The 21,396-nt window shown below is 50.8% G+C and overlaps 2 protein-coding genes across 7 annotated transcripts in view; both read right to left on the bottom strand.

The window, feature by feature from the left end:
- Positions 1-14,081, bottom strand: part of LOC108505673 — a 29,191-nt gene extending 15,110 nt beyond the window's left edge. For 4 of the 6 annotated variants that reach the window (XR_001877577.1, XR_001877578.1, XM_017831930.1 and 1 more), the window contains exon 1: positions 7,541-7,669. The gene's annotated coding sequence lies outside the window, so the exon portion shown is untranslated. Of the gene's footprint in view, positions 1-7,540; positions 7,670-7,870; positions 7,935-8,542; positions 8,799-10,411 lie in introns of those variants that run through there. The other 2 variants (XM_017831928.1, XM_017831929.1) reach the window with 2 other exon arrangements.
- Positions 14,082-14,492: 411 nt separating this feature from the next.
- The window catches only part of ZMAT4 (zinc finger matrin-type 4), a 45,304-nt gene continuing 38,400 nt past the window's right edge, over positions 14,493-21,396 (bottom strand). Inside the window, exons 6-7 of the mRNA XM_017831931.1 lie at positions 20,039-20,135; positions 14,493-14,936 (exon numbers count right to left, since the gene is read on the bottom strand). Coding sequence (XP_017687420.1) covers positions 14,921-14,936; positions 20,039-20,135 — 113 coding nt within the window. The 3' untranslated portion in view covers positions 14,493-14,920. The remainder of the gene's footprint in view (positions 14,937-20,038; positions 20,136-21,396) is intronic.

The following is a 21,396-nucleotide window of genomic DNA, read 5'->3' as shown; positions in this document are numbered from 1 at the left end:
TTTATCCTGCATAGGTTAACAATAGCAAAATGCTAATGATAGCCAATGATGAGAGTGAAAACTGAGAATTGTGTCTGTTCATTACTGCAGGTTTTTATCATGCACCCTAAGAAGTATCATTATGCTAAAGAAAATGTTCACCATGTACTAAATCAGACAGATCTGCATCTAAAAAACTACCTCCTTTGGTTGTTACCTTATGTTTGCCTTCACAAGTTTATTCCTTTTAATGCAGCTACAGTTAAAAATAGGAAATATCCCACCAAGCTACAAAATAGCTGAACAGGTGGGAAATGTCTCACCTCCCCCTTGCACATGTCAGCAGCTGCAGTTTGGGCACCGGGGCTGCGTGACTGCAGAAATCTCCCCCCGTGGTGTGTGCTGGGGGCTGGAGGAGCAGGAGACCTGGGGACAACGAGCACCCACCCAGGGGCAGCGATAAAGGAACAAACTAAGTTTAAAACCAAAATAGGACAAGGGGAGATGGAGCCAGGTGGTAGCACAGAGCTCCTGTTCCCCAGGCTTTGGCAGCCCTGGAAAGCCCTGGAAAGGCGAAGGTCCTTTCTGTACAGCCCACACAGGTTTGCTCTGGGCACCGTGACCGTGGTCACACACCAGGCTCTGGGCTCAGCCCAGGGTATGGCAAATGCTCAACAAATGACAGTGTGCATCAAGTTAACCTTCCTTTGGGATCAGCTTTGCACAGTCACCCTGAGCCAACGCCCTTCCCAACACCACCACGTCTCCAGAGGATTAACTGGGATCCAGCATCAGCCAGCTCAGAGCTGGGGCTTCCCCAGTTTACTTCCAAGAGCAGCACCGTGTGCCTGCAGCACTGAGACTCACCTGGGCAATTAAAAAATATTCTGTGCTTATTTTCACATCTTTCTTGTTCTGTCTTGTTTGGCATTTGAATTTCTGATTATTGAAGCACTCCTTTGCATGAATCCCTCAGCTATTACGATGCATCTCTGCCGAGCAGGGAAGGCACGGTAAAACTAATTAAATGCCATCCAAGAGCTTTACTCTGCCATTTACAGAAACACATTAAACCACGAGGAATGGCTCTTTCGGAATCATTGCAAGGGGTTGGGTGCACAACTGGCTGATTTTTTCCCATATGGACTGTCCTGTACACAGGGGAGGCAGGACGGAGGGGGCTCATGGGCAAAGACCAGCAGGGCCCAGCACCACACTTGGCAGGCAGGAGAGGACACATATCTGTAAATCCAGGTATTGAGCAAGAATGCAGGTAGGGAAGGGGACAACAAACACCGTCCAGAGTCACCCTCTGCTCAGCTACAGCACAGGACACAGAATGTGGGGTGCACAGCCTGTCCCCCTGGCAAGGGCCCACTGCCCAGCTGGGCACAGCACTGCTCTACCCACCACCTCAGCATGGCTGAGGCTGCTCCCACAAAACCCCTCTGTCACTGCCACCAGGAACACTGGAAGGAACAGGAGCAAAAGCAAGCAAAGGGCCGAGGTGGAGGATTGCTCTTGGAAGGGACAGGGGATACAAATGAGCAGCTCTGCGCAGGAATCTACTGTCACAGGGGGTAATGAATTAAATGAAGTGGAAAGCATGGCATGAACTGGAGATTTGCTGTAGTGACTAATGTAATTAACCTCTATTGAAATAATTAAGCCTCCTAATTTGTGCTGCATGAGCAGCACAACTGCCAGGGCAGGTATGGGCAGCCCTGAGCCGGCTGTGGGTGGGTGGCACCCACCACACCAAGGGGTTTTGGCTCCCCTCAGCACCACAGGGCTGCTTGAGTTGTGCCAGGGATTCGACTGGAGCCAAGGGCAGGTCCAGGCACGGACCCCAGAGCTGGGCAGGCACCACGAGGGCACCACGAGGGCACTACGGGCACCGTCAGCATCTCCCGAGCAGCCCCAGACCAGTTCCTGGGGCAGTTTCTCAGGTGTTGTGAGACACCAGGGCTCAGAATGGGGAGAAGCAGGAGCTCCCTGGGCTGCACAGTCCTAGGGGCTGCCTCCCAAAGCTTGGATTGACAGCCTTCCAAACCCATTTCCCTCGTCCTGGCGTGTCCTGTCTCAGCAGGAGCTGCTCTACAGCTCTGCCTGCAGCACAGCACAAATAAACCACAAAAGCTTTAGGAAGAAAACATTGTGATCACAAATATCCCACAAAATTCCGTGGCTCATTCCTCTTGGACTCAACCTGCCTCCTCATAAACTGTGACATTCTTCCTTCTTTCAGCACAGGATTGCTTTATGCCAGTCAGGGAAGCAAGGTTTGTTGTCTCTAGTTATTAATTTACTTTTATTGACTGCAGTGCCTTTCCCTGTTTTATTACCCAATAGCTCACACCAGCAGAACAGCTTTTCTTTTAGGTTACACATAAACGTTTGACTTTCCCAGACGGGCACCAAGGAGAGGGAAAACCCACGTGGTGCATTGAGGCACCCGATGGCTGCATCTGCTGCCCCGACCCCGCCGTCCCCAGGGACACCTCCCAGCAGACCAGGCTGCTCACAGCCTCATCCAACCAGCAAAAATGCTGATCCCTTTTCCCCTCCTTTCACTGCTCAAGGCATATGATAAAAAAGCACAAGATTTAGATTGATTTTTTTTCCCCCGTCCTAAAAATACGCTCTGAAACGCTCCCATTGTCCACATGCTGCTCCCTGTGATAAGGCACATTTTCGCTCTATAGCAATTATTTTGAACACCACTATTACATTGACTGTGAAAACCCAAGAGCACCACAGAAGGTTCTGGGGTTATTGAACCACCGGGTTCCTTCCCTGCTGCTGATGGACACCTCCTGCTGCAGCCGGGACAGCAGGGAGGCAAAGAGCTGCTTTTTTCTTTGAGAGAACTGACAGCTGAAACGAGTCCTCTGCTCAAACACCCGCCTGTGCTAAAGCTAAAAAATAAAAATAAAAACAGAAGCATCTCAGGGGCTTGGCTGGTTTTGCAGCCCAACAGAAGAAGTTCCCAGCTCCCCGGGAGCTGTTGGGAGCGGGCCATGCGAGGTGAGGGCTCAGCAGGGCATGGCAGCCCAGCAGGGAGAAGGTGCCTGGGAGCTCCATCTCACTTCCCCCCACGTTCAGGGATGTGCAGGACCCAGGCAGGAGCAGCTCTGGGGCAGAGGGGCAGCCGTGGGGCAGTGCCAAGGTGAGGGGCAGAGCGGGCTCTGGCACCGTCCCACACTGGTGCTGGGATGTGCAGGAGCTGTGCCAGGGCTGGGTGAGCACACCCCTGCCAGGGCCAGCGGGCTGCTGCTGGATTAACGAGAGGCAGCATCAATTCTAATTCACTGCATCCCTGTCAGAGGCACTGAGCAGCACAGCTGCTCTCTAAATTTGATTATAGCTGTGGCACCGCCGAAGATAATTGGGGGACGTGTCATTAGTCTTACATCAAGTACAGCATGTGTTTTTTTCTTTCAGGCGTATTTACTTTAACTTCACAAAGGATTAAATGAAGTTTACAGTGGTATGCAACAACTGTTGTGAGGAGGTGAGAATTGAGAAAAGGAAAGAGGAAAAAAAAAACGCAAATGGGAAAAATATTAGCTCAGCACTGGCTGATCCTCCCTTTCTCGCTCTGCTTTAGATGATTTTCCCAATTCTGCTGATGACAGTAGAAGAGTTCCCAAGAAGAAATTTAGGAGAAACATCTCCAGAAGTGCCCTGGTTAATGTGCAGGAGCCAGAGGAGGCACTGCAGCCCTCGACATGCACAGAGACCTGGGGGCACAGGGCACTGTCCTGCCCCACGAGCTGCCAGAAACCCACCCCTGCCCGACCCTCACCGTGGCACAGGAGCTGGCCAGGGCCCAGGTGGGTTCCTCTGGGTTTCAGTGCCCTTTGCACACACCTGACTTCCAACACTTACTAGTGATGAGGTACAATTTGTAGGAGGAAACCTCTCCCGTGGAGGAGATGTTCTCCTCCCTCAGCCAGCCCTCCATCGCTCAGCTGTGCACACAGCACCTTCCCCACACACTTTTTGGTTCTTTTTTCCCCCCACATTTTAAATATGGCACAACTGTTTTCTGTCCAGACCAGAGGAGAGAGGTCCAGGCACAGCAAAGCAGCTCCAGCAGCTCCTGAAGGACAAGGCAGGGGCAGGAGGAATTCCTGGTGAGTGCAGCTGAGTGCCAGGCACAGCATCTCCATCTGCTGGCACTCAAAGCCCAGGACATGCCCTGATCACTCATCCTGCTTTTCACAGCCCCAGATTTGTGGGTCTGCACTGCAGCACAAAGGTGTGCACAGCCAGTGTGAGGAATTGTTCCTCCAGACTAACAGGCAATGTGTCCCCCTGGGAACACAGGCACAGAGGGATCCTTGGATGCTGCTCCACAGCCCTCAGCTCTGCCAGAGATATTAAAGAGTTGTACATTTGTTTGGGGGTTCATTACCCTGGAAGATTGACAGGCTCCCACAGAGTGTTTATATGAATCTGTTGAGTCTCTACATTTAATTACACTCGACTGAGTGCATTAACACCACCATGAATTTTTAAAAGCTATCAGTTTTATTCTGTTTGACTCCAAACCTGACAGTGTGAGCTGCTTTCCAGCACATCCTCCCCTCCAAGCCCTTTTCCCGGGTGGCTGCAGCTGAGCTCAGGCAGCTTCTGACCCTGGGGAGACCTCCCCCCACAGATCCCACTCCAGCAAAGCCTCATTGCCAGCAGGAAAACACCAATTCCAGCCCACAGGCCCTACGGGGGATAACGTTTCTGCCACGAGTCACGACAGGAAAGGCTCATTATGAGGGAAGAAATACATTAACAAGACTGAACTGGCTCAGAGATGGGCTCCCTGCACTGGGTCAGCAGCACTTCCCTCTCCAGACCACCAGCTCCATCAGAAATGGCCTTTATTCAGGAATAAATGAATTTAGTTCCCAGTTGCTCCTGCAGGGCATGAGACAACACACAACTCCTTTTCCCAGGGACCCCAGATCTGATCCCAGCGCTTGCCCCATGGAGAACTGGCAGAATCCTGAAAGGTGAGCTGCTTAAATGCTAGTGACAACATATGCAAACACAATATTTTGATTTCAATAAGCTGCCAATTAAAAAAACGAACTGGCATGAACTACAGCAAGAGGAGAATCTGGCACTGGCAGGGTGGACAGGGAGATTTTCCTGTTAACTGGAGTCTTTCCCACAGCCTGGAGAGAGGCAGCATCTCGTGCTATTTTTAACCTGCTCAAACATATTATTTAAATGCTGTGAACTTTAAGTAAACAGGGACATCTAATAAACATTAGAAAAACTTGCAAAAAGCAGCTATTCCAGGCAGATGAAACCATACTCCGGTGATTAACAGCACCTCAACTTTCAAAGAGCTGCAGCCAGAATGGCCATCAAGCAGTTGTTCCAGGCTCTACTGCCTTGTACCTTGTTTTCTGCTGCCTGGGCAGCCAAGTCAGGCTTTAAATACTTGTTTAATCAGTTGGTAAATGGGGCAGTTTATTACCTTCCTGCAATTCTGCCTCTCACCTGCACTGCAGCAAAGAAGCCCGACTGCTGTAGCACAGACCCTCTCCCAGACATTCCTGGGGAACAGGGACAGGGGAGGGACCTTTTCCCAGCTCAGCTGGCTGTGTTAATCACGGAATCCCAGAATGGTTTGGGTTGGAAGGGACCTAAAAGCTCATCCAGTCCCACCCCAGCCAGGGGCAGGGACACCTTCCACTGGACCAAGCCCCGTCCAACCTGGCCTTGGACACTTCCAGGGATGGGGCAGCCACAACTTCTCTGGGCAACCTGTGCCAGGGCCTAATCACCCTCACAGGGAAGGATTTTTTCCTAATATCCAATTTAAACCTGTTCTCTCTCAGTTGGAAGCCATTCCCCCTTGTCCTGCTGCTACACTGTCATTTAAATAGCTGGGGGTGGAAGTGTGACCCCCTCCCCCGGGAAGCATTCCCCCTGTGCTGGGACAGCCTGGCCTGGACTGTGCATCACCTGGTGGCACTGTGCTGCCCCTGGAATGTCTCTCCAGCCCCAACAGCCAGAGATTTCCATCTGTTCCCCGGGCACTGCACCAGCTCTCGCCTTGCACACCACGCTAATTACCAGCACGGACTGATAAGCATAATTAGAACCGGGGAAGTAACAAGGTATTACAAGTGACTCCTTATCAAACGAGCACAATTCTTAAACCTTTGATGTGAAAAGTTTTATAGAATTGGTAATTAACTTTGTCTGAGTGCGTCAGAATTTGACCAGCCACCACAGCACCCCTGGAAACCATCAGCAGCAAATCCCCACTGGAAGTGCACACCCTGGCCTCCTCACACCCCAGGCACGAGCAGGAAAGACAAGTGGTGGACAAGATTTCTTTGACTCCCTGTTTTGTGCCTCTCCACAGCCCAGAGATGTCTCTCCAGGGAAACAACCATCCTGAGTCACCACGGCGTAGTTTGGGGGATAAATCACCGAGGCAGGAGATGCTCTTATGGAATAATTTCGGAGCTCTGAGGTTACTGAGCCCAAGATGTGATCAGCACCACTGACACGTGGCCCATTTTTTACATGGCAGAAATGTAACACTGGTGTAAATCAGGAGGAGGTGAGTGATAAGGGGTGAGCTCAGCCCTCAGCAGCAGCCCCTGTGCCAGGCAGGGCATCAATTCCTGCACGATGAGAAAATGAAGAAGGATGATACATTTCACATTATTGATCCTATCTATTAGAGATAATGGCAGGTCACTCCATCCTCCCCAGCTGCCTCCTCATCCGTGGCATGAGCACACAGGGGCTGCACAGGAGGGGACTGGCAGCCTCAGGGAGGTGCATCCTACAGTCCCACACCTTGGCCACAAGGGACACTGGAGGTGGCAACAGCACATTTATCTTTATAATTCTTGGTGCCAGATGCGAGGGGAGCAGCTCCACACTCACACACAGCCAGGCTCCCCATCAAACCCCCCATGACACCAGGAGGGGCGACCCTGAGTGCTGCTTTCTTGTCCCCCAGTTCCAGCTCTGGGCTCTCTGCAGCCCAGATCTCCTTTGGTAACACATTCAACCCATTTCCCCACAAATCCTCTGTGATCTGGTCTCATTCAGTCTGATCACAAGAACTGAAACTTGGACTTGTGATGGAGCCCAGGTTAGAAAGCCAGTCCTCTGTGAGTGACAAGCTGGTTTGGGTTTTTTTTTTAAAAAACTATTACAAGTTACAGTTCATACACTGTGGTTTAATTGCATTTGCCCTCCAGCCTTTCCATTAAAAGTAGAACAGAAACCAGCACTTTCAGAATGGAAATGAGAAGGAGAAGAAACCTTCATAAAAAGGAAAATGCTGTGTTTGGAGAGGAAGAATAATTATTGCCACAGGTATAAAAAAGAGGGAAGGAGTCAGATTCGGTGCCATATCCAGGGGCCAAATGCAAGTTATTCAGACCTTTCAAAATGAGGTCACATTGTCACCAGAGGCAAAACGAGAACCACAGGTTATGGCAGAGCTCATGGATCGAGCTGCTGTGCCTGAAATTCCGAGATGCAACGGTGAAAACCCTGAGCTGGAAAGAATGGAACTCACTATTTTAGGGAACTCTCCCTGGAATTCTATTCCATGACTTCACCGACACCAAACGAGGGCAGCCACCAGGAACACTCAGGGAAACCTGGGCCCCAAGGCAAGAGCCATGGGGGTGCTCAGGCAGCAGGGAGACATTCACCCCAGCACCCTCCCCTTCAGCCCAGCACCCTCCCCTTCAGCCCAGCACCCTCCCCTTCAGCCCAGCACCCTCCCCTTCAGCCCAGCACCCTCCCCTTCACCCCAGCACCCTCCTCAGGCTCCAGGAGGAGGAGGACCGAGGAAAGCTCTGCAGAGGACACGAGCAGGAGCAGCAGCACTGAGCCAGCTCACCCCTGCCAAGAGGAAAAGAGCCGCCAAGGGTGGCAGAACCGGCTCTGCAGCTCAGACAGTCTCTGCCAGACAACAGCAACAGGAATGTTATGAGCCGATGAGGAGGAAAATACTAAATATCTCCAAAGGCTGCTATTTTTGGTTGAGGCATGGGTAAACACTAGCACAAACAGCACGTAAAAACCAGCACATTTTGCACTCTGGATTCATTCTCTGGCCAATATTTTCTTTACACAAGTCACTCAAGCTAATATGTAGGAAGCATGAAAGCACTATTTCTGCTTTGCTGGTTATCAAATGGGATTGGAGTAGCCAGGGACATGCTGGGTACGTTTCCAGAGGAGAAGCCAGAGCAGTGAATCTGCATCCTGAAGGAAACCAGTGAGTTCAACAGTTCTGCTGCAGTTCAGGCAAAGAGCCACCCCTGTAAGCCCAGCTGGGTCACTGCCACCCTGCCCAGTGCCAGCCTGGGCCAAAGTTTCAGGGACTGTAACCAGCACTGTGTTGCCTCTGTGACAGCACCAGCAACAATACACTGAATTTCCATGGTGTCTTTCACGATGAAGCCACCTGACCTGCAGATCCCCATTTGTGGCCTTTGCTGCTCTCTGAAAGGAAAGTCAGCAAGTGAAAAACCATGCAAAGTCCAATTGAAACGGTGGGAGGACTTACCTGGCCCAGAAAAATGAGGTAAAATTTGAGGGGAGGAGATCCAGGCTTTCCAGGCTGGCTTCTGACAGGGATGATACTGTGAGGCTCAGCAGTGTCATCTCCACTCTGTCACAGGAACAACTCTTCCCAGGAGGCCAAATGACTTAATAAGTCTTGGGTCCTTCTCAGCAGCAAAGGGGAGGGACTCTCCCTGGGGACCAGCACCACCCTCAAGGTTCATCGCTCAGCAAGGAGGAGACAGCAGCACCCTGGTGACCTGTGGAGATGCAGAGGAGTCACAGAGCACTCTGCAAGCAGTATATATTCTTTAACTGCGTGTTTAATTAAATAGAATACTCGTGTTTTATATTAAACTCACACAGCAGCTGACTATTTAAAACACACATATCGAAGCCCGCCAACAGGGAATGGCTCCAGAGCTGTTCTCCAGATCAACTTCCAAGAGAAAATGTTGCTAAATGTCTCTGAGGCTTTTCCAAATGCCCCTCCTGGGACAGGAAGTTGGTGTTGCTATGCAGAGAAATGGGTCAGAGCCATTGGGTTTGAACTTAAAATATTGCTTTTATTGCTCACCCTGAACATACTGAGGCGACTGGCAAAGAGGAGAGGCAGGGCCAGGCGGGCAGTCAGCACATTTGCCACGGTGCTCTCAGCGCTGGGAGGGTGATGGATTGTTTCCTGAGCTCCATTTGCTGTTCCCAGCAGTGCTTTCCCATCTCCCCTGGCAAGTGGCTCTGCCCTTGCCAGTCAGTGACTCCTGGCCTGGCCGGTGCCACCCTGCAGAGCTGGGATGGATGGGGATGAAACAGGCTCTGATTGCAAGGAGAAACCTCAGAGAGGGGCAGGGGGGAGAGGGAAAGGCTGGTGTGACCTGAACAGGCACCTGGCTGTGCCAGAGCGTCGCTGAGGTGAACAGGGTTTGGCTGGGGGAAAAGAGACACAACTGAAATAAATCCTCAAAACTCCAGAATTAATCCAACTGCAGCTTCAAATCGTTTATTTTGCAATGCATGTCTATGGTTGTGCTCACTTCAGAACTGGCACAGACACAAATATCCTGTTCCCAGAACAGAAATCACCGGGTTGGGCATTTTCACATACAAGTGCATGACACTGAATCGCAACAGAGGGTTGAACAAAGCCCCAAACACAACCCACAACATGTACAATCACAGCTGGCAACCAACAGTTTTAACCTCCTGTCGAATGCAAAACAATAAATCTATTTCAAACCCTGTGAAATTAGGTAATAGTTGTAATGCTAACTAAAGCTTGCAAATTTGAAATAATAAACGAGGTTTACACGACTTAATTTTACAGGGACTTACTACTTTTTCCCTCCAAACTCTCTAATTTGTTGCCATAATTACATTAAATTGAAGCTGAGTTGTTTTCAAGTCCGGATCTAGCTGGAGCTTCTTGTTCCTATTCCAGACCCAAAGAAGAATCTGTTGCCCTAAAGCCCGTCCAGTCTCTAAATCTATTGACTGGATACTCTAATTTCACTATAAACCTATTTATCCCATAGCCTTAGATCCTCACTACTACAACACTAATAGTAAATTACATAGGACTAATTATGAGGGTGAAATAAGCACCCGAGCAGTGCTGGGGAGAGGCTGCAGCCGGGGCATTTGGAGAAGGATTGGGCACAAGGGCAGAGGCTGTGATTTCACCCTCCTGTTTCCAGTGGCCCCAGACAATGCTCACCCAGTCAGAGCACCAAAAAGAGCCCATCACCTCGCTTTTAGCTCTGCTCTCTAAAGTTTTAGCTCAGTGGGGATGCTGGTTTTCCCTACAGGGAAAACCTTTAGATCTTGTCCTCCTTTTTCCTTTGCCTTTTCCAATTTGGCTCAGGAATAAACTTACCACAAATCCCCGTCCAATTCCATCGGGAATGAAGCAAAACACGACAGTCTCTCAGTCACCTCTCGGTCTGTTCCAGGGATGGATCCTGAAGTCTTGCAGGTCTGACACACACGGTCCTCAGGGCCTCAGTGCCCAGGACTCCCCAGCCAGCAGACTGAATTCTGCAGAACATTGGCCCTTCCCTCTGCCCAAGTCAAGGCAAAAATGAATCAGAGAATTTGGGGGGGAGGGCGGGGAGGAATCATTTGGCATTTTTTACATTAGCTTAGCCTTTTTACCGAGATCCATTTTAATGCACCACTGCACTAACGAACTAAAAATCTGCATTAGAAAGCGAGTCATGGTGGGAGCCATGGACACAGCACCCTGGTGGCCTAGAGATGCACGACCTGAGCTGGACTCGGGCCAGACCCCCCTGTTCGAACAGGGGGAACAGCCAAAGGCATCCCCTGAGCAGCCAGGGCCTGATGCCAGGGCAGGCTGAGCAAAGAACCCACAGTGGTGCCCGGCAGAGCCAGAGCCCTGCTCCTGGCAGCCCCAACCAAAACGCCCAGTGGCACAAACCTCTGCAGGGCTGAACACAGAGGCAGCCTCTTCACAGCATCCACCCGAGGGCCCCACTCGTCCCTGGCACTGCACCATCGTGTTTCTGGCACCGGCAAAGCTGGTTTTTTAATTCCTTAATGCTGTGCACCTGCTGGGTTCCACATTCCCTAACGCAGATAATAATTTCCTCATTAGGAGAAGCCATTGAATCGATAGCACTGAGCAGTGGGTGAATTGAGGTCGTTTGTCTGCTAAGACCAGCACTGGTCTCATTAAATGTGCATGAGCAGCACCCCCCTCACTGCAGGGCTCACTCTTCCTCCAGCTCCTTCCACGGGCTGGTTTTTCCGCGGAATTTTCCTCTGCACTTCCCATTTCTACTGAGTAAGCTTCCCTTCGCTCAGGGCTCGCTCCGAGCCGCTCCACGAGCCCTCTCTCACCCCGCTCCTCCTGAACGTGCCACAGCAGCCACGTTCCAGCTGCCCCTGCTGCCACTTGGACCACGGGAAGCGGCTCCACCGGCACCGGGATGGACGGCAACGCCAACGCCTCTGGAGCAGGGAAAGGCTGGACCCTGGGGAGCAGGCAGTGCCACGGTTCATGATGGCATGTTAACTGTTCTGGGTTGCTACAATAAACAGCTCCCAGCCCGGGGCCACCTTTTGCCATTTTCCAAGTTAAAAACGCTGAACAGAACTGTGGTATTTAGCCTGGAGCTGCCACAACAGGCGTGAAATCCTGTCTTAGTCTCCTGGTAAATGATCCTTGTTATAAGGGGAAAAGACTAATGAATGCATCCATATGAGCCATCAAGAGCAAAATAAAGGCAGACATAAAGGAAGATAGAGGCAAAGAATGGACATGTTTTCTGCCAATGTCATTCTTCATACAATAGATGCAGTTTCTTTCTTTCCTCAGATGGGAAGATGGGCTTGACACCATCTCATCAACAGCAGCTGTAATAAGAGTTCCTTGCTATTAATATGCAAATTGAAATGCACACACTGATTAAAACCATGTTAGACAAAGGCTTTTGTCAGAGACCCATGAGCAGGAGACAGGGCTCGATTAGGGAGCAGTGGCCCTCTACAAAATCCATCATAAAGTCCAACACTTGAGCCCAGTGCAGTAACTTCATTGGGAACACATTGCAGTGCTGATGGACACCTGCTCTCTCTCCTGAGATCCCAAAAGTTCAACCCCCAAACTGGGTCCCACCTGTCTCCAGAGGTGCCCCAGCCCTGGGGGTTCTGCACGGCCCCTCCTGGTGGGACAGGGCTGGCAGCTGGTCGGGTCAGCAGCCTCAGACAGGACCAGGGAGCTGCCAGCACAGCCCCGAGCAGGAATCAGACTTCCCCATACTTAATTTGGAGATTATGGAAGGTGGTTTTAAAGGTCAGGACTTGCTAATTAAGTTGATGCAATAGGAACTTAACAAAGGAAGCAGCACTTAGGTACCAGGAGCATTCTCCCCCTGTGATTAATCTCTGTGTGAGGCTGTCTGGGGCAGCCTCACGTTACACCCCGTTGCCATAGAGCTCTGTTGCCTCCACACGGAGCCAGATAAAACCACACACTTGTGTTGTGCTGTGTCTGAGCATAAAACACCACAGTGTCTTGCCCCCAAAACATAACGTGGCACATCTGCACCAGAGCCTAGAGAGCTGCGTTATTACAGGCAACAAACTCTAATAAAACACATCCAAAAGATTACAGTTCCAGTGTTAACAACCACATTTCCAGCTGTCTCCCAGTGACAGCACTATTCCAGTTAGCACTGCTCTGCAAAGTTTGTGTGGGGTGACACCCAGCCAGACTGATGACAAGTTATTGAGATTTACTTCCTTTACAGAACATCTTGCACAGAATTTTAAGCTGGGAAAACATTTGGCCAGAACAAAACTAAATTCTGTAATGTATAGATAGATGGAATGCATGAAAAATGCAGAGTGCGTGTTTGGTTTCTTTTTAATTAAGAAAATACATGCAAGTGTTTTCACCCTTCAGTTTAAAGTAACCCTGGGGGACACAATGGTTGCACTGAACCATTTTCAAAGTTCTCTGATACATCCACTCACAGTGTTTCAGCCTGGGGTGGTTGGACCAGGCTCGACATCAGAGATCTGGCAGCATTTCTGCAGGGATCACTGACTTACCACGAGGAGATTTGTCTTTTTATGTCTTGCTTTGAAGGCCTAATGAACTTAGGAAAAGCAAGAGATTAGAAGGATTTAGGAGCCAAAGCCTGATTGACTGGACCAGGAGAATATTTGCAACAAACCCAAATGTTGCACTGCTCTGTCACCCCAGGAGAGCTGGGGGGATGTGATGGGGCAGCTCACCCTCACTCACCTGCTCCTCACTCACCTGGGCCGTGTGGGAGGTGGGATGTGGGACGTGGGAATCCCACTGGCAGCGCTGATGCTCCTGCTCTGAAGGGCCACAGGACAAACCACCCACCCGAGAGGTGCTGGAGGGGCAGAAAGTCTGGATCTTCCTAAATTAGAGACAGGACCTCTGCCTTTACTCATCCTCTTAGACCAAGCAAGCCACCAGCTCCGGGCCAGGTCCCAGAGCCAGGGCAGGAGGACAGCCAGCCTTGCACAGGCTGGGAGCAGAGGGCAGGTCTGACCCAGCTCACTGCAGAGCTGTCTCCACACCTGCCTGGGGAAAGAAATTGTGCTTGTGCTGTAATTAATTTGCTGCAATTAGCTTGTAGTGATTACTAGAGCACACAGTTGGAGGATTTTTGTTTTTCTCTCCTGACAAAAACTCCTCTGCAGCACCCTGGGTGCCGCCTGGGGGAGGACTCCTCTGGGGGAAGGAGGCTCAGAAGAGTCAGCCCTGCACCCGCATGACTGATGTGCCCTATTTCTGTAAATCATTCTCTCTGTAAAGAGGCAGTTTAGCTTCGGGAACACTGGCAGCTTGTGTTATTACCCAAAACACAATAAATGAAACCACCCCACAGCTACGAAACCCAAGGAGATGTTTACTCATCTGTGAACAACCCATTCTCCTCCGCACACGAAAGGCATCGATGCGAGAGCACAAATTAATCACACAGAGCCTCTGCAGTGGCTCCCTCTGTCCCCACTGAGCGAAGGAGGTGATGCTGTAGCACCCCTGACCCATCCCTTGGCGGGACCAGAGGCTCAGGCACAGCCCAGGGGGCCGAGGCTCCCGCCCAGCAGAGCTCCAGGATGCGGAGCAGCGAAGGTCAATCCTCTGCCTCGGCTCCTTCTCTCTGCTCAGACTCCCAAAGCAGGCAGAGGGGACGAGCTGCTGCTGCTGGTGGGCACAGCAGCGTCCAGCCTCGGGCTTGCATCAAAGTCCACCAAGCAAACAGCTTCTGTCGAGCCTGCAGGAATCCCACCAGCAGGGAAAAAAGGAATTTACCCTTTCATTTTAGTGTTCTTTGCTCATGGAACCATTTGTTTCTCCAGAGACAAAGAGGGAAGGAAAAAGCTCATCCGTTACACAGTCCCTGTGATTCACTGCTGTTGCTCTTTATGTTGACACAAACCATGCTGGAGAAGGTGAAGAAAGTGTGTTTATTTCTGATTGAAGACTGATTACATCACTATCATGGATAATGTAATAGAATAATCTTATGCTCTTGGGAGAAATCTAAGAATAAATATGAAAAAGTAAAATAGTTTGTTTCCACTGTCCCTGAAGATGACTGATGAGTAAGTGCTGTATTTACAGGATAGTTATCATACTCTAGACTCTGTGCTGAATAAATATTGTCCTGAAAGGGTAAAAAAATCCATCGAAATATTTTAACTCACCACAAAATTAAAAAAAAAAATCCATGTATTTGTCCAAAGCGAAGGTTAGTTACATGTTAATTATTGAATCCACACGGGATCATTGTCCAAGGAAGCCTCCTCTCCTGCTGACCCGCTCCTCTCTGCAGAAGCAGCATCAGTGCTTGTCCTCGTCCCCACTGACCAGCTACTACTGGTTCTTCAGGCTGCAAGAGAGAACCAAGGCCAAAGTCACACTCCATCCTGGTGGTCCCTGTCCCACTCCATCCTGGTGGTCCCTGTCCCACTCCACAGATCTGCCCGTGCACTGTCCCCCCGTGCCTGGGCAGAGCTGAGGGGACCCAGCATTGGGCAAACCCACAGTTCTCCACAGAACCACCAAAGAAATGCTTTATGTGATCCAAGGGGAGACTTCAGATCTAAAAAAAAAATAAAATATATATATATATAAATAAACTCTTTCCATCTAAAGCATGTTTGCAATTTTAAGGACATTTTTTTTGCATTTTGTGAAAGAAAATCCCCATAGCAATTCGGAAAAAGTATCCTTTCTCTAGATTCTGAACTTGAATTTAAGAGCCTCACAAACCCTGCCCAACTTGCCCCCTCCATGGCCCAGCTGATGAGAACTGGAATTGGTGTTGGTGAGTTCAGGTTTGTGCTTTGAGCACTCAGCCCAGTGTTTGGGCTTTACATTAGAAAAATTAATCTGTACACCTGACACCATGACACAAAGTTGCACAGGCCATCCTGGGGCTTTCAAATTATGATCAAAACAGAAGATATCAGAGATATCTTATTTTCACTTACATTAAAAGGGAAGGGAGGAAATTTAGACCTATAATGAGAGAAAGTATTACACACTCTCTTCACAGGCAGTGCAATTATTCAGCTGCTCTCTGGAACTGAAACAATGACAAATTAAAATGCCTTTCAGTTCTATCTACCTCTTATAACTATTCATCTTCTGGAGCTGCTATTGATCTAAAGGCTTCTTTAGGCATCAGACACCACATATTACAGAAAGCACATGGAAATGTTACTCTTACCAACAAAAGCTGCAGCCACCAAGGTAAGAGCAAACTCATTTGGCTTGGGTGTGTAGTGCATGGTAGGACTCGGGGATTTACTCTAATTTCCAGAAATGTATTGGAAATCCTTTATCAAAGAACCCATTGCTTCTGGGTGAGGATGCCCAGGAGGAGCCCGACCTTCTGGCACCGGAGACAGGGCTGGAAACACCCAGAGGGAACAGAAACCCTGCCTGGCATCAAACGTGCCCCAAATGGAGCTGCCCAGGCGTCGGCTGTGCCAGACACACAGACCCCAGGACGAGCTGCAGCCACAACAGGCTGTCAATATTTGTTCACACCTTCCTAAACAGACGGGAGAAGCGAGGGAGACGCAGCCATGGGGAAGGCTGACATTTCTCCAGGCACGATATTTACAATATTTTGATTAGCTCTGATTCCTGAATAGCCGAGCAGCTTATGGTGATAAATGCCCTGCTCCAATCAGACATCTGGGTTCTCAACCAGGGGAAAAAAAAAAAAGGAAAGAAAAGAAAAGGAGAGAGGAAAGAGCCCACCCAGGCCCAAGCCTGCTGTCCCTGCTCCTCAGCAGGACATCGACCATCTGGGCTTCCACAGGGTGCAGCCCAAAGCCAACGAAGGGCTGTGCAGGAAGGGCTGCAGAGCCACCTCCCCGACTGGGCGTGACCATTCCCAACTCTTTAGAATTCATTTTGACCACTGCATTGGTTTTACCCCAATGACAGCTGCAGGATCGGGTCCCCTCTCTGCAAAAGCCCTAAAATTAATCAGGAACCCAGAGCTGGAAAGGGAAACCCAGACGTGTATTAGCATCCAGGAAAGCGTAAATGAGTGGTTATAAAACCCCGGAATACATTTGTGAGCTCTAGATGTGGCAGAGAGGCCTGGCTGATCAAAGAGACAAAATGAAGGCGAGAAGAGAAAATTCTTTATGGAAGTGGTAATCATTATCCCCACACAGTCAGACTCTTAATTACTAGGGCTGGATCTCAGCCTCCCATCACTGACAGCCCGAGTGGTGGAGGACAGCTCCCAGCTCAGCTCCCAGCTCCCAGCTCTCACTCCCTGGCACGTTATTGCAACGTGTGATGGATCCACAGCCAGCCCAGGGATGGCACTGACCCCAGATGTGGGTCTGGGCTCTGTGGTCTGCCAGCACCACCTCTGGTCCTTCGACCCACCCGCCCTGAGGAGCTGCCTCAGACCCAGGCCCAGGCCCTCTGGAGCATCTTCCCCAAACGCAGCTACTCTGTCCTGGCCCCAGCAATGTCCCAGCCCGTCCCCAGCCTGTCCCCAGGCCCTGCCAGGAGGGAAACGCTTTTTGCAAAGCCCCAGGGTAAACATTCCACAAAGCACTGCTCTGACCCGTGGAACTGGAGGATCCTCTGGCTCCTTCCACAACTACCTGGGACCTTTAATCCCTGTTGTTCGCTGCAAATCACTTTGAGCAGCTGATTTCTCATCTTTGCAGTTCACATAAAGCAGAAAAGAGGGAGGGTTTGTTTCTGCCAGCCCACGGCAAGCAGTGAGGAGCCAGGCTGGCACGTGCTTCCCTCCCAGCCCTTTGGAGGACACCTTCACAGCTGGCATTTTGGCTGCTGCTGGTCCCCCCAGGCCAGAGCTGCTGGTGCCCACCAGGGCTCAGCCTGGCACCCTGCCCAGCACTGCTGCTCCACTGCTCCTCTGGGGGGAGGAGGGAGGGAGGGAGGGAGGAGATTAAAAAAACCCACATCTATTTCTGGAAAGCAAGTCAAACAATGACTCAATCATCTCTACGCAGTTCATAAATCCCTAATTAAAGGTTTTAGTGCTCCTCCCCGCTGCAGATGTTCCAGAGTCCATCCACATCCCAAAACCTGCTCTGTGCATCTCCCGTCAGAGCCCGAGCAGAGCACGTTCCCACACGTTCAAGGCAGCATTTTGCCTCAATTTTCAAATACACAGCTCAAGTACCTGCACCCTGGAGAAAAAGATGGGAGCTGGCAGATGTATCTGCTTTGCATATTCACTGGCCGGAGGGATAAGGACTGGCTCAGTATTAGCTCCCTCCTCCTGCATCTTTTATTCAACACCAAAACACAAGCCCAGACACTTCCAGCTTCCCTCCCAAGCCCTATTTTCCCTGTTCTGGTCAAACAAATGTAGTCAGAAACATTTGGGGAAGCCCCTGAAATTCCTGTGAACGGCTCAGCCCTGCCCACCAGACTGCCCAGGACATGACCCCCAAATTCTGTGCTGCCCACGGAGCTGCAGGACCCCCAGCCCCGTGTGGGGCAGTGACAGGGTCCTGGGAACACGTCTGCCCAGTATTTTTTGGGTGGTACCAGCTTCCGCCATGCAATCACCTTCCCTGCTCACCTGTCCAGGAGCAAAATCCCTGTATCCCTTCATCCATTTCCTTCACAAACTGCTGCCCCCTTCTTCGGGTCTGTTTAGTTTTTAATTATATGAAGTATGACAGCTACATAAAATGTTTTGTTGCCTTGGTAACTGCAGTCCACTGGCTTCAGCCTGAGTTACGAGGCAGAGGACAGTCTTGACATTAACCAACAATAATGAGAACAGCAGAAACCAGTGGGAAAACACTGGCCAAGGTACAAGGAGGGGACAATCCTCACCCGTCCCCCAGTGCAGAGCACCCTTGGGAGCCACGGTGCTGCAATGGCCCAGTGGGACATCATGGCTGTGGGAACTCGGCAGAGGACCAGGTCTGGATTTCCAGATTCTCTCTCTTTGTATAGAGGAGGTAATTGCTCGGAGAAAGCTACAGAAACACAGATGCAGCCCTGCCAAAATCCCTTGTTTGCGCTGCCCAGCACATCCCTTTGCACTGGGAACGGGCTGAGCCGAGGGCACACGTGCCATTAGTCACTTCTACAACAGCCACAGCACTCCTACAACAGCCACAGCACAAATAACTTCCCAAGGTGTTCATCCCCAGCACTAGAAATTAAGATTTCTTCATCTCTGCTAATTGCAGGAGACTGCACATCGGAGCAGGTGTGGGGATACCCCAGAGGACCAGGTACCCTCCTGGCACTGCAAAGTGGTGGCACATCTTTCTGCACATCTCTATTTCCCATCCATGAGGCTGCTGTGGTTTGAGATGAACTCCTTTATCCTTCACAGTAATACCAGCAGCCACCACAGCAATAATCATACAGGCTCAGAAGGACTGGCAGGGGAAGGATAAATTACAGCTCTGGGCCCAGGCAGCTCAGCACAGATGCTCTCATTCCAGGTTTCCCACGGGAAGAGCTCTCAGCTCTATTTTCCAGCAGTGGGAATTTGTTGCACTGGGTACAGACCCCAACCCTGTCCACACTGTCCCCACTGTAACCTGGTCAAGCAGGGGTAGCCCACCAGGGAGAAGTGCTGGAGGAAAAAGGGAGATGGAGGCAGCAAAGTTGCTGCTGAAGGTCTCAGACTGCTCCTGGCACAGCCCAAAGCCACAGCTCTGCCTGGCCCCAGCCCTCTGCTCCACAACAACCTGCACTGGCAGGTGTGCTGGGTCACCACATCTGACAGACATCCAAAATCCCTGAATAAATAGGACAGAACTCACGTGAATAATAAGGAATCTGTCAATAATAATCTGGGAAGGTCCAACATCATCTGGGGAAGGGCTGGGTTTATCCTTTGCTGGCTTAAGCCAAATGAGCCATCAGTGGTTATTGCTCATCCTGCTCACCTTTCAGACTGCCCTCAAAGCTACCTGAAGCACTTCAGGTATATCCCTTTATATTCCTCTCCTAATCTGGGCAGTCCTGAGTGCTCCAGCCTGAAACAGTTCCCAAAGCTCACATGTAAGTGCATTAAGAGCGATTAGTTTATTAATCTACTCTCTGGTACCATGTATCTTCATCACTTCATTTTAATAATTTGTACTAATTGACAGAGCAGACTCCCCCCAGTTCTCGGAGCTGGGTAATGCATAATTGCTCTAAATCACAGCAAAAACAGTTTCACTGGGAAACACCTAATCCCATTACACTCCCGGTGTCTCTTCTGAGGTTTCACACATGAAAGAAGCTGCAAACTTGGTATCATTAACCACAAGCCAGCAGGACTCCAGGAAGCCCACGTGTTCCTCAAGCTGGAGGGGCCTCTGTGTTTTCAGAGCCCCCCGAGCACAGCCCAGCCCCCAGAGCTCCTCTGCTGACCAGGCTGTTGGAGTGCAAACACCGTGACAGGCAACTGCAGCCCAGCAGACACGGCCTGGCTGGAGCCCAGGGGAGCAGCGTGACAATACCCACTTGGTCTGATGTTTGGAGCCCTTCAGGTGCGCGTGGTACTGCTCTATGGAGTTCAGGGTGACGCTGCAGATGTTACAGGTGTAGCTGCGCTTCAGGCCTGCGGAGAGAACCCAGAGTGTTAATTAACCAGGCTCTGGCTGTGCAGTAACCACCTCCAGGACACCAGCACCACCAGAACTTCATCCCACCGGAGCTCACCAAAGCTGCTACTTGGCTGAAACTGGTTCCATAAAACTGAAGCTCAACCCCACGGGCCATCTGCAATGGGAAGGTGGTCCCAGCCCGAGCAGCCTGTGCCAGGAGCTGCTGGGCTCTGGCTGTGCTCACATTCCCTTTTGCATCCTCATGACACATCAGCATTCCCTCCCCTGCAGCGTGACATGCATTCATGTAAAATTGAATGTCCTCCTATCCCCATTAAATGAAATATTAACAAGCCAAGTCATTAATGTCATTCTGCATAAAATGCATTAAAACCCATTCCAGGGGAGTTCTTGTTAAACTGCTTCTTACTAACCACAAGTGACAGAACAGAACGAGAAGTATTTATAAGGCATACAAAGAAATTATGAGACGAGATAGAAAATGAAACTCAGCTCTTTGCCTGATTCTGCAAGACAGCATCTGCAACACTGCCAATACACCTGAGAACACAAAGGCTCCAGGTGACAACATCCCTGTGCCCTTGTCCTGCTGTACTGCAGAGGCTGCTGTGCTTTCTTTTAGGGATTCAGGGCACCTGTTGCAGAGTTTGACTCAGCCCCAGCACCAGGCAGAGTCCATTACAAACCACCTGCCCCTGTGGAGCCAACCTGCCTCGGAGAGGGAACACGAGAGCTCGGCCATGGGGGACACCAGACATGGACTGAAACTGGTGAGGTGTGACCTGACAGAGAAAACCTGCCATTCTCCCTCCCTGTGCTTGGCACAGGCTGGGGAGGGCGAGAGCTGCCAGATGGAGCCGTGCCAGTGCCTCCACCCGAGCCACAGCCACTCCTGCTGCTGAACAGGCACTGCCTGTGGGGGCAGAGCCTGGAATCTGAGGTTTGGTACCCACCAGGTTTTGTCTTTCTATGATCCGTGCCAGGGTTCAGGGGTAGCCAGGGGAGGCAGCTCTGCAGGAAGAGAACTCCTAATTTCTCCCTCTTTCAGTCTATGCCCACATCCCTCCCTGCCCAGCAGGAGCAGAGGGGGTTCCAGGCCAGCCCTGGGAGCAGGGGGACCTGGAGCAGCTCAGTGCCACGGCTGGAAAACCACACAGAGCTGCTCGGAGAGAGAGGGCTGGACCCTGCCCTCCACTCAGCCCAGGGATTTGTGCCTGTGCACTCCCCTGTGCTGCAGCTTTAACTCAACACACC

The sequence above is a fragment of the Lepidothrix coronata genome, unplaced genomic scaffold, assembly GCF_001604755.1.
Source record: "Lepidothrix coronata isolate B3197 unplaced genomic scaffold, Lepidothrix_coronata-1.0 Scaffold197, whole genome shotgun sequence".
Taxonomy (NCBI): domain Eukaryota; kingdom Metazoa; phylum Chordata; class Aves; order Passeriformes; family Pipridae; genus Lepidothrix; species Lepidothrix coronata.
This window is presented reverse-complemented; position numbering and strand designations above follow the sequence as displayed.